Source organism: Dromaius novaehollandiae, chromosome 1, assembly GCF_036370855.1.
Source record: "Dromaius novaehollandiae isolate bDroNov1 chromosome 1, bDroNov1.hap1, whole genome shotgun sequence".
Lineage (NCBI taxonomy): Eukaryota > Metazoa > Chordata > Aves > Casuariiformes > Dromaiidae > Dromaius > Dromaius novaehollandiae.
The window spans coordinates 119,243,521-119,255,652 of NC_088098.1; the positions used below are offsets into that span (position 1 = coordinate 119,243,521).

The 12,132-nt window shown below is 35.4% G+C and overlaps 1 protein-coding gene across 9 annotated transcripts in view; it reads left to right on the forward strand.

The window, feature by feature from the left end:
• Nucleotides 1-12,132, forward strand: part of TTC3 (tetratricopeptide repeat domain 3) — a 91,038-nt gene that overhangs the window by 55,693 nt on the left and 23,213 nt on the right. For 6 of the 9 annotated variants that reach the window (XM_026121518.2, XM_064524856.1, XM_064524838.1 and 3 more), the window contains 10 exons: nucleotides 212-280; nucleotides 953-1,049; nucleotides 1,895-1,995; nucleotides 2,684-2,777; nucleotides 3,423-3,521; nucleotides 6,018-6,439; nucleotides 6,868-6,988; nucleotides 7,133-7,360; nucleotides 7,622-7,711; nucleotides 8,365-9,725. In XM_026121518.2, the coding sequence (XP_025977303.2) occupies nucleotides 212-280; nucleotides 953-1,049; nucleotides 1,895-1,995; nucleotides 2,684-2,777; nucleotides 3,423-3,521; nucleotides 6,018-6,439; nucleotides 6,868-6,988; nucleotides 7,133-7,360; nucleotides 7,622-7,711; nucleotides 8,365-8,475 (1,432 nt within the window). In that variant the 3' untranslated portion in view covers nucleotides 8,476-9,725. Of the gene's footprint in view, nucleotides 1-211; nucleotides 281-952; nucleotides 1,050-1,894; nucleotides 1,996-2,683; nucleotides 2,778-3,422; nucleotides 3,522-6,017; nucleotides 6,440-6,867; nucleotides 6,989-7,132; nucleotides 7,361-7,621; nucleotides 7,712-8,364; nucleotides 9,726-12,132 lie in introns of those variants that run through there. The other 3 variants (XR_010392620.1, XM_064524851.1, XM_064524845.1) reach the window with 2 other exon arrangements.

A 12,132-nucleotide genomic window follows, 5' to 3' on the forward strand; every position in this document is an offset into this window, starting at 1 on the left:
TCACTCTTGAAAAATTATTAGGCTGCATTTTATATTAGTTACTTCCTGCTTAATTAGGAGTTCATTTATATACACTTACAGTATGGAACAGCATATAAATCAGATGTATAGATTTACTGCATAACTGTCACTATGGTTATAGAGGAATGTGAAATCTATTTGCTAGTGAATGTTTTTCAGAACATGTTTAATAAATGTTTGATTACTCTAGGTATTCAAAGAACATTGACGAGAAGGAAAAGCAGTATAAGCTGTATTTCAATACATATCTTGAGACCAGGTAAAACTCTTGTACCTTTCAGCAATATTTACATTTTTCTACTGACTTGTTGTTATTAGAGTTGTCTGTTTTACTCTGAGTGTATGCATAGAAAAAATAAGTGCTTAAAAAGTAAACTAACAGAGTAAGAGATAAGGCTTACTTACCATAGGTAAATGTTATTTCCTTTTAGATAGATAGAATATGAAAAAAATGGCTTTTCAAAATACTCTCATGTATTTCCTTTGGTATATGAAACTATTTTAGAATACAGTAGAAGATGTGTGTGGTACAAACATAGTAGTGTTGTATGCAGCTAGGATTTTTGCCCATCTGTAGTTCTAAATGTACATAAATTTATCTAAAGACCTTTTTAAAGTTATTTATTTGCATGTATTACACAGTCAAGGTGTCATTTACAAATACATTCTTTTTATACATTATGTAAGGCTAAGAACAATAAAACTTGAAGTATTCAAGGTCCTCTAATATTCTTACATTGCACAGTAAAATGTGATTAAGAAATCCCAAGGTACTGCCCACAGAGTCAGCAGTATGGCTACCTGAGTGCAATACTGTGCCTGAAGCCACAAGCTGTTCAATATAAATGCAGATACGTAGAACTGCCATCATTTTTAATTATTACTTAGCTGTAAATTTTAATCAAATATTTAACCTTTTTTTATTTCACAGTAATAAATTTGCTAATGAGAAAGTAAAACTGGAAGAACTTATAAAAAAGAGCCAAGATGACTGCCAAGAGTGTGTGAAAAGAGCTGTAACAGCAGAGGTACAAACAAAAAAAATCCTAAAACACTTTTGCTAGAGTCTGGGTCATTTGCCCTGGTAGGAGGTGGGGAAGATGACTGGCGAAGTCTTATTTAATGAAGACTTTTTGCTTTTAAATAGCTTCTAAGGCTCTTTATAAGTATACATCAGAAGTGATAAATATTGACAACTGCTGTTTGTGAAATTACCCTGCAAAACTTTGCAGATCATCATGGCACATTATTATTGGTTAGTACTGAAAGTGCAGAGAATGAATGCTTGGGGCATCTAGTATTGCCCCAAATAAAATGCAACTAGTGATTTACAGTTTAATATTTATCCCAATTACATATATGAATAGATTCCCTTTGCAAGAATTTACCAAAGGAAGATATGAACTCCTTGTTAAAAGTAAGTCATGATTAGTGAATATATAGTTACCTCTGTATCAGGTAGAATCAGAATTCAACAGTTCACTTGAGTATTTCTCTGAAAGGAAGGGAATACTGATAAATATCAAGATCTCTGCTAAATACTATATTTTATATTGGAAATGTTTTGAATGACTATCTTGAACAACTGTTTCCTTTTACGAAAGGTTTGAAGGCTGTCATACCTGCAGTAGGAGTTTTTTATGTTCAGTTGAAGTGACGGTAGCCTTTGTTATCCTCACAAAGGCATGTTAGTGCACTTAATTCTACTTGAAATTCCTCACAATAGGAACCTATGTGTGTGAAAAGCTGTTGCACTGTATATCATCAAACTATTGTTTGAGATGCTTATTGAAATCTAGCTTGAGGTTTTATTCCTTCTGCTGTAACAGTGCTTTTATTGCATTTTAAAAAAGATAACAACATTTTGTTGCAGGTATCAGTACTCAAAAACTGGAAGGAAACTGAAGTATGCAAGCTCCACAGCATAGCTGCCAATGCAGAGGCAACTCTTAAGGTGTTGAAGTCAGGGGGCAGGTATGGAGAGTTTACACCAGTAATTTCAACAGTACTACTTACTAAATGGAAGTAACTATTGGATGATTAATCATGACTTTTTTTTTTTAACTAGACAAGTCAGTTTTGCTCAGAGTGATGCTAGCCTGAAAGGCACATGAAAATGCTGTAGTTACATTTCATTTTTTCTCTTTTTTTGATATGCTCTCTCCCTAAAATGAATTTCTTTTTTAGTCATAATTTACCAAGATGGGGGGTACTTAAAAAGCAGCAAAGCTTCTTGTCTTATTCTTTATTAGCCTAGGAAGATCAGGTTACCGGGAATATTCCAGTTATGCCTGCCCAGTATCACTGTGAAAGGGCTGCAATGCACATGGAAAAGAAATGGAACAAATCTGCTGGGCATGCAACAAGGCTGTTTCCCTCCTGCTGAGGAATTAGCTTAGCCCTTGGAATTATGTTTGTCTTAACACATGTTGTGTACCCTCTGTATGTCTTGATTGCCCCAACATACTAATTTCTGTTTGAGGAGTCCACTTCTAAGACTGGATAGGATCTAAGTGCCAGTAGTTTAACTAACTTTAAGTTAAAATTCCTTGCACTCTTTAACTGTGATTTAGCTTGTAGAGGAAAAAGCTGCTGTACTAAATCCATTGGTCTTAAAAAGAATGGGAATATTGAAGTTTAACTGAAAACCTGTATATTTCAGCAGCTCAGTGTCAGCATTACCTCAGCTGAAGTCACAGATTGATTCTTGGGAAACATTTATTTCAAATATAAAGAAACAAGTGGAAGAAGTAGAGGTAAGTCTTGATTTTTCCTACCAAACCAGTAAATTCAACTTTGTCTTGGGAATTAGAGCAGAACAAATATCTTTCAAATAATTTTGTATTGCTCTTTTTATTATTTTTACTGTTTTTAAAGTTTCAATGGCTTGTATTCCAAGTATTGAACAGCATTTTTTTAATGATAAAACAAAGCTCCAATAATAAGTGCTGATTATTAAAGTATGTTTAAGTTGCAATTCATGGCTTAGATTTTTATAAAGGCAGAAATCTGTTCTTTATAGATGTTGCTTCGAAGTTGGTTCCTAGATTAACAAGTCCAGTCAGTCAGTTCTTTTGTATTTCTTGGACTTCAGAAGTCCATGCAACTTCCTTAAACATAACAGAAAACTTGCTATAAAGAGTGAAGATGTCTAAAATGTCTAGGTTAAGCTTTTAGAACTGGAATTGAATGTGAAATGCTGTTTCCCAAACCCTTTCAAGCATTAATGCAAGTACTTTAATAAAGATATGTTACTATAGCAAACTGTAGCCCTACTTCTCCATTTGAAAGGCCTGATACGTCTATTGTTTTGCAAAATGTAATTGTGTTTATGCCACTTTGACTAATAAAAGAGCTTAAGTTAATGCTAATTTGGAGGGTAATTTGTTTTCCCTCTGCAGGCTCAGTACAAAGAAAAAATTCAGATGGTGAAAAATGGTGCACTAAACTGCCTCACTAAAATGGAAGCTGCAGATCTTTCATCTCCTCCCAGTGTCTTAGTATGTACCTTATATTTGATAGCAGTGTGTTTTAAGGCTATTAAGAAGTTAAGTTTGCATCAGCATGGCTATCTTTTATATGAAATGTACATTAGAACTTGAATTTGGAGTTGCGAACAAAAAGTCACCTGGCTCTCCATATGTTTAGATACTGGCCTAAAGGAAAATGTGACTGCAGATTAGCATGATGAAGCCCAGTGAGAAACAAATCACCAAGTCCTTTTAGAGGCAGAAGTTGCTTAAGGTTAACTTCAGAATGCTTCATAGTCTATCTGAATTAGGACTAATATTTTTGGATATCATGACTTTCCTGTAGTACCAAAATCCTTTGAGACAAGGCCCCATTACACCAACACGTGTAACTGATTGCAGATGCCAAAATTAACTTCCAGTCATATCTGTCATGAGCTAGATGGAGTATAGCCATTTATGGAAGTTAATCTATAATGGCTACATCCCAGATAAATACTGTTAAAAACACTTTCTTTGTGGGCCAGGAGTCCCACAAATGCTTTGCTCAAATCACGTCCGTTACTTCCAAACCATGTGTGTGTTCCCTGGTACAAGGACAGAGTCAGTATAAGTCAATACTCCGCTAAGTATGCATCAAGGCAAAATACTCACAGGCAATATAGCTGCAGTAATGATGCTAGTAACCTAAATGCTGCCATCACTGACAGTGAAGTTGAAACCAAGGCACAGAGTTCCTGCACAATCATGAAGACAAATAACATTCAAAAACTGCTGTACCCACAAGGGACAATTTGGAATAAGGACAAAATTGTTCAGTTGTCTCTCAGAATAGGGGAGGTATAATTGATACTGTACGTAAAATACATTAATAGCACATACACACACACAATACCAAAAGGCATCAAGAAATACCACACAGGAAATCTTCTTCCATAAATGCATTTTCTGTAGCAAGTCCTATTTTTTTTCTTTCTTTCCTTTGCTTTTGGTATAATTTAGACCCAAAGCTTTGTTCTAATACTGCATATTTATGATTGTTACTACGTTTTGTTCTGGAGTTATACTAGTAATAGTTACGCTTACACTCTCTTGCATACCTTTCGTTCTCCACTTATTTCTAGGTATCTTCTTTCTCCTTATGGCACAGAATTCTCAAGACTCTTCTGATAAGAATATGTAAATACTCTTAGTTATCATCCTTAGGTTACTGTCAATTTTCAGGCTGGGGAGGAGGGAACTTTGATTCTCTTGTTCTGCATTCAGTATCTGTTTTTACTACAGTGATACAAGGATAACTTTTTAGACAAGATACCTCTAATTCTTTCAGCTTCAAGAATTTAGTAGGTAAATACTAAATCCAAATGAAAAATAATTAATGATGAAAAATCCTTTCCTTCTTGACTGCTTAATCAATTCCACCTTTAAAGCTCAGCACTTCTTTATACACAAGAAATATAATGTGATAAAGCTTAAAAAGCCTGAGGATCATCAAAAATAAACTTAAAGCTATGTACTGAGTAACATGGAAACTTGTAAAAACTAATCTCTCAGTTTTAGCAGTTCGAGACTGCTCTACTATGTAATGTTTCAGTTCATCCTTTTATGTATTTGAATTGGCAAAGCTAGATTGATTACCTATATCTATAAAACAAATTCATTTTCTCATGCAAATACTGGATCATCTTCTGATTTTTCATAGACTAATACCTTATTCCAAAAGTTATTTTCATTTATTTCTTTGTGTTCTCCAAAGGAGACAATTCTTTGTTGTAAAGGAAGATTCTGGGCATACTGCATTACAGAGAAGGTAAAATATCACTTCAGAAAGGTGTTAAACTAAAGAACACAGAACAAGAACCTGTGGTTATAATTTGAACGTGAATAAATGTAGAATTTTAGTTCTGTGGGTTAGAAAACAACCTTTTTAAAGCAGTCAAGGTCTGGAACAAATAGCAGTGATGGTATCAAACAACTAAACTCATTTTAAGGAGTACTTTCCATTTATAAAGAGAATTGTTAGTGCAAAAAAAGTCTTCCTGGATCAAGTCAGCTCCAAGTTTTCCAACACTGACTATAGCTGACATAGTTTGTCTAAAAAACATTACACTGGATTGTACATAGATTATATCATCAGTTAAAAGGAGTGAAATTTGTATTTTCAAATTGATGGCATTTATTTAAAGCAGTACTGTTTCTACTGCCAACCTCAAACTATACTTTAAAACTTATAGCTGTTCAACAGCAGTTGATTTTTTAGCAAATGAATAAGCTAAGGCAACAGTTTGAATACACATATACTGTTGTACTTAATCAGGTTTCAAGCAGTTTGTCTATATGTAGTGCATATTAAAGATCTTTGTGAAATGTATTTTTACCTAGGTAGAGCAAGTTAAGATAAATTGATAGGACCTTCCAGTTGCTTAGCATGACCAAGTACAGCACCATTCATGCTGTAAATGCTCAAGAGTTCTGTTCAATTTATTTTAATTACTAATTTGGGGGGGGAATTTGTTTATTTCCTAGAGGAAACAAAGCAGACTTCCTGTCAGTGATCCGGCCATTGTCATATATTCCTCTGCATCTGCACATCCTAATTTACTTCCTGCTTTTTCAAGTTCTGATGATCAAGGTCCAACACATGCTTCATCTAATGCACAGGCTGGAATGTCACCAACCCATGCAAATTCTAAGTCTTGTTCTGCAAATGATGGATCAGTGAAGATACCCACGAACACTCTGGACGGATCATATTCTGATAAAGTCTCAGTAACTTGTCCATCACGGATTTCTGGAAATAATTCCCAGAGTAGCCAGCCAAACCAAAACCATCAAGATGAATTGGCTGCTCAACCGAGGCCTTCTGGACTTCCAAACAACAAAATGCTTCCAAAAGCATTTGATAATATTATTGCACATCTACAGACTATTTTTCCAAATTATAGCAGGTATTTTTTTTTAATGCATTTCTTATTATATTGGGTAGCAAAAATTCTAAACCTCCAATGATGCAGTAAAACGGATTTCTTAGTAGGTGTCTCCTATTTCATAAGAAGGGTAATTTTAGAGGGAAGGAGGAAGGGGTTCTTTTCTTTCCAGGGAGATATTCCTTAAGGGAATAGATCTATAGTGTTGACCTTTTTTCTATTAGAACTACCGGTTTAATATTTTAGATCACTTTTTAAGTGGCTAGAACCTAGTTATTAAGAGAGATATTGGAAGCAGGTATTTGCTACAGTTCATTTGAAAAATTAACATATTTTAAAGGCTCTGCTGGTTTGAATCAAAAATGGAAGAGGCAGTGTTCTCTAGTACTGTGATTAACCGAATAGCAATAATATTAATAATCAGTAATTATTTAATTGTTGTCTTTCAGTTCAGAGTTTATTAACTTCATAAAAGAAGTACGAATAAAAAATGGAAACACATTGTCAGGTTTGCGCTTGGATGAAATTCTTAGAAGGGTGACAGAACTCATTCTGGACCATCAAAGTAAGGTAGTGTGTTGTAGTACTGACATTTCTGATGTGCAGCTCTGACAAGGAAACAGCACGGCAGAGTCCAGAAGAGTGCAAAATTTGCTTTACTATCAAGCTCTGAGATATAAACTTGCTCAAAATTGTTTTCCAATACCTGTCTAGGCATCAACTTCAGTAGGGAGAGCTGTGAAGTTGGTATCTTCTGCTTCAGTAGGGCAGACTGGAACTCAGACTCAAGAAGTACCTGCAGAAGAAAATGTACCCAGCCCACCCAAGGCAAGACCTAAAAATGCCACAAGTAAAAATCCATATCCATCCTGGCCAAATTCCCAGCCATGGGGAAATGTTGGAGCAACATCCAGATCTAAATGGAAAAAATCAGATGATACAGTAAGTTCTCCACTGTTTCACTGACCTTGAAGTTATTAACCTGCACTTTTTGTAGCTAATATTATGAGACATGTTGTTAATTATTAATTAAATTAATGTTTATTAATTAATTAAAAATATTAATTAAATAAGCTAATATTTTGAGACATCAAAGTATGTTGGGGGGAGGGAGGGGAGACTTTAACATTATAATCATTAACTTATTACAATTTGATGATTAATTGTTGCTAGCTTTCAAATAACTTAACACTTTATGTATAGATCTCCGATGATGATCCTTGCATAATATGTCATGAGGAGCTAAGCAGAGACTCATGTGAACTAGAATGTGGGCATCGTTTTCACAGAGAAGTAAGAATTTTTATGTTCTCATTACTGTGCAAGTGCAGGCGTACAATTGTGCCCATTTCCTAAAAGCAAAAAGAAAACTGCTACTCTTTAGCACTTAAAAAGTATAAAAACAATGTACAGTTTTCCTTTACATAGTTTGTAAAGCAAGAGTTGCTATAGTCTGTGTATTGGTAAGTTTCTAGTTTTGGTGTTTAGTTCTTAGCCAAAATGATAATTCATCAGAATGAATTTAAGCTTACTCTTCAGGGGCTGAATCACAGATTGGTTGCTAACCAACTCACAGATTTCTGTTTGCAGAATGGGCTAGCACTATAAAAACTGTATTTGCTACCTGATAGTAGCTGCATATACAATTTTGTGTAGTAAAGAAAATTGGAAGTATATTAAAATAACCTGATACTTCTGTTAGTGATCTTTATCCATTAACACATTTGTTTACTGCTTATTTGTTACTGCAAAATAGGTGCCAATGTAAATTGATCAGCACAGTGTCAGAATTAGAGAACAGTATTCTAACTACAAATTTTAATAGCAGGCTATAGGACATGTTGGAAAATTGTTTACCTATTAGTGACAATTATTAACCTACTTAAGGTGAACTCTTTATACCAGACTTCAACTGTTTTCTGAACATCATTTTCCTATTCTTGTAGTGCATTAGAACATGGCTTAAGGAACATTCGAGTACCTGCCCTATCTGTCGTGTTCATGCTCTGTTACCTGAAGACTTTCCTGAGCTTCCTCCACGAAACAAATATGCTTAAACCCTGCTTTATTTGAACAAATGATAACAAAATGCAAAGTTGCTGCAAGTAAATAACCACCCTGATAAAGAAAGGAGGTGTGACATGATGCCTAGGAAGAGATAAAGCCCTGGTTTTATTGCAAATAGTAACAGAACTCACACTGACTTCAGTATTTTACACTTGGGTGTTCAGCCATAAGATACAGGTATTGCCATGGTACCAATAGACTTGAGTTAGTATCTCTGAGATCCAGCACTTTCCCTCATTGCCACCTAACTGTGTGCAGCTAATCTAGTTCAGGCATCAGAAGCACACACAGCTGGTAGGGTTTTTTGGCTAAGGGGTATTTATACTGCTGTATCTACTTTCCCCAAAGTATGGTGATGCCTGGGCATCATTCCTGTAGAGAGGGGGTTTTCTTCCAGAGCTGACACTATTAAAAATAAATGTTAATATCATACAGTAGGTGATCTGCATGATGGACTAGCAGTATTTTGGACAACCAAGCTATGACTTTTTCCCTGGTAACCTTTCCTGGTAATTTCATCAGGCTTTTCATGATCATTATGAGTGAAGTTGTGGCTCCATTCCCTCTATAAATCAACAGCTAATAATTCAAATTGTTTAACCAATTTTTTTAGTAATATTTTGAAGCGAAAAGTTTAAGTATTCTTATGATTCTTTTTGCTTGCATAGCATTACTTGGAGTGCTATGGCTCAATTTTACTAAACTCAGAATATGGATTGAATTTCCCTCATATGTCAAGAGTTGATTTGTTTAAATCAAAATTAAAGGGGTTTTATTTTTGATGAAGCAATACAGTGCATCTGTATTCTGTGCATGAATGCTAGTTAATCTAAAAGTGTGAGGTACAGAATATAAATATCTGAAAGAGTGGTTATCCTACTACTTTAAAAGTGGGAGTTTGCCATCAGCATACCACCTTCATTGTAAAATGTCTCAGATAGCCAAAAGACCAGAATGAGATCATGCACAGGAAAACACACTGAAAATAGAGTATGACTGTAGATTCAGTACAAGCAGGATTAAATTGATTATATGAGATTAGGGTAGCTAATGCTAAGGATCATTTGTTCCCCAAAATGAGTATGTATGCTATTGATAAAGCTTCAAACTACTTCTGTGACTACTCAATATGTTAACTGGAACTTTGTGATCAAAATAAAGTGACTACTATGGTTGATGTGCTTTCCTCAATATGTTAACTGGAACTTTGTGATCAAAATAAAGTGACTACTATGGTTGATGTGCTTTCTTATGTATATTTTTTCTAAGTATAAGAAGTTACTGATGAGTAATCTACTATATGCTAGAGAGAGAGAGATAAGGTACCTTGCTGCCTAAAGAATTAGGTACTGTGCTGCTCAGCACTGCAGCACTTGCATCCTTTAAGCTTCCCTTATTTTCTCAGTGGGAGAAGAAAAATATAATTAGGCTCTACCAACCATCCTCATATTAGCTCTTCACCAAAGCAGCAGTTCTTGGCACCTGGGACCACTCTCTTCCAGGGCAGGGCATCCTTGATCTGCTAAGCAGGAGCAAAGCTGTCTCACACATGCCATATTTGACAGTGTTCTCCAAATAAATGAAGCATAACTTGCCTTGAGATAGTAAGGCTAAGCTGGCTGTGAACAGGTAAAGACAGCACTTACTGTTAATGCAAGATCTTAGCATTGAACTAGTATGTATATATATACTTGTTTGTTATCAGCCAATCTTACTTATGCACACAGAACAGATAGGACCAGGTTCCTGCATAAGTAGTGTTTTTTTTTTTTAAATTTATTCTCCTTTCTCTTCCCTGAACCCCACAAATGGGAAGGATTTTAGTACTATTTACAGGTAATTCTTTTACACTTTTAAAGAGGAAGTCTTATAAACAGAACTTGCTTTTTGTCTGTTCTAAGACATTTTAGACTAAGTCTTAAGGCGACCAGATTTCTCAGGCTCTTTTAACTGTAAGTACATGTGGACAAGGCTAGTTTATTACTATATTTTAAAGTGTAAACAAACAGCCTTGCCCTGGAATCCTTTCAGATTTCCTGACTTAGTCAGTGATATATGATTATTACTACAGTACAGTGCTGGAGGATGTTGGCCTGCTTCTTTATATGTGAAAGGTCTAAGAAATGCTCTGTTACTGCAGTAGAGGTCTGGTATTAATGTGTGCAAGGGATGGAATGTCAGACACACTGAGTCCACAATTTCTAATCTGTAACTACTCATTCTATGCACCTTAATAAACTGAGACTTCATGTGTAATGGTGGTCCTTAGGTTCCTGTCAAAGCTGTGTCCTGGAAAGTAAAAGCATTGCAGGGAACAGCAGGGCTTGTTCCAGAGCAGGATTTTCAGCAGTCACTCATGGCCCTCTGAAGTGTTTTGCATACCATCAATCCACTGGGACCATCACTGTACTGGTAGAGACACAAGCTACGCAAGCTGTTGTTCTGCACTAAAGGAGCAGAGCTGCTGCAGCTCCTGTAGACAGAGGCAGGAGGAATGCTAGGACATGACAAATGATTTGTGCATCTCTAAGTTGACAGTACTACTTTAACTTTGAGCAGCAGGTGGCACTCTTATAACAGTCTGTAAAATAAAAATAGTGGCTTTGTCTCCCCTAAATGGTCTTGTAGTGTTTCCTGATCTTACAGAAATGTGTGACCTTGGGGTGGGGGTGGGGGAACTGTACTATTTTAATACAAGCATGTTGTAACACACTGAAATGGAATTTCAGGTGTTTATTCTCAAAGTACAGATGATACAGAACCACTGCCAAATTTAAAATCAGTCTCCAGCTGAACAGTTCCACCAAGCTACAAGAAAGTTTTTATTTTAAGGATTTTTTTTCCTTAATTCTATCTTCTTAGGTTGTCACATTTTTAGTCATACTTTATATTGCACTTCATATACTTAACATGTCACCTTCCCTACACAAAATTGTATTGAAAATTAACAGTTAGAAAGATGTGGCTGTTTGTTTTTTACTTCAAAAAACAGTCCACAACATATTTGTTTTCAGGAAGATTAGTTATTGGTGAAATGGTCTTTCCATTTAGTTCCTCATTTGCCTGTTCACATGGATGTCTAAGCTGTAGAGTTGCAAACATTTTAATGAGTTCCTAGAAATGTAAAATAGTATGATTTCCTTCATTAATTCCCTTCTTAGCATATATATTATACTTCAGCAAGTTGCAGAGGTGACAATATTTATTAACCCACTTAGTGAAAAAGAGTGAAGGGCTAGTCTCCCTTGGAATGTTTTTCATACAATGCCAAATCATGTCTTAAAGGCACAAAGTACCATAGCTAAAAGGTCTTTTTATGCAGTTTTTATATCATTTAGTATAGTCAGCCAGCAGAATAGGTTGTTCTGTAACAATGCAGTCATGCTGTTTGTCATAACAGTCATCCCTAAGACAACAGCTTGCAAAGCACATTTTCACATCAAAATGGTGCTTTAGAAGTTTCAGAGGGAGATAGGTGTTATAATGCAAAGAATATCTGAGGCTAGAACTTTTGACTGGTCCTCTTTCTTTAGTGCTTTTTCATGCAAACAGCAAAGCTAAATTAAGAATATAATTTGTCTAAGCCTATGAAGAGCCAATGCAATGAAGGAGCAAAACAAAACAAAGCCACACACAAAACAAGGAAC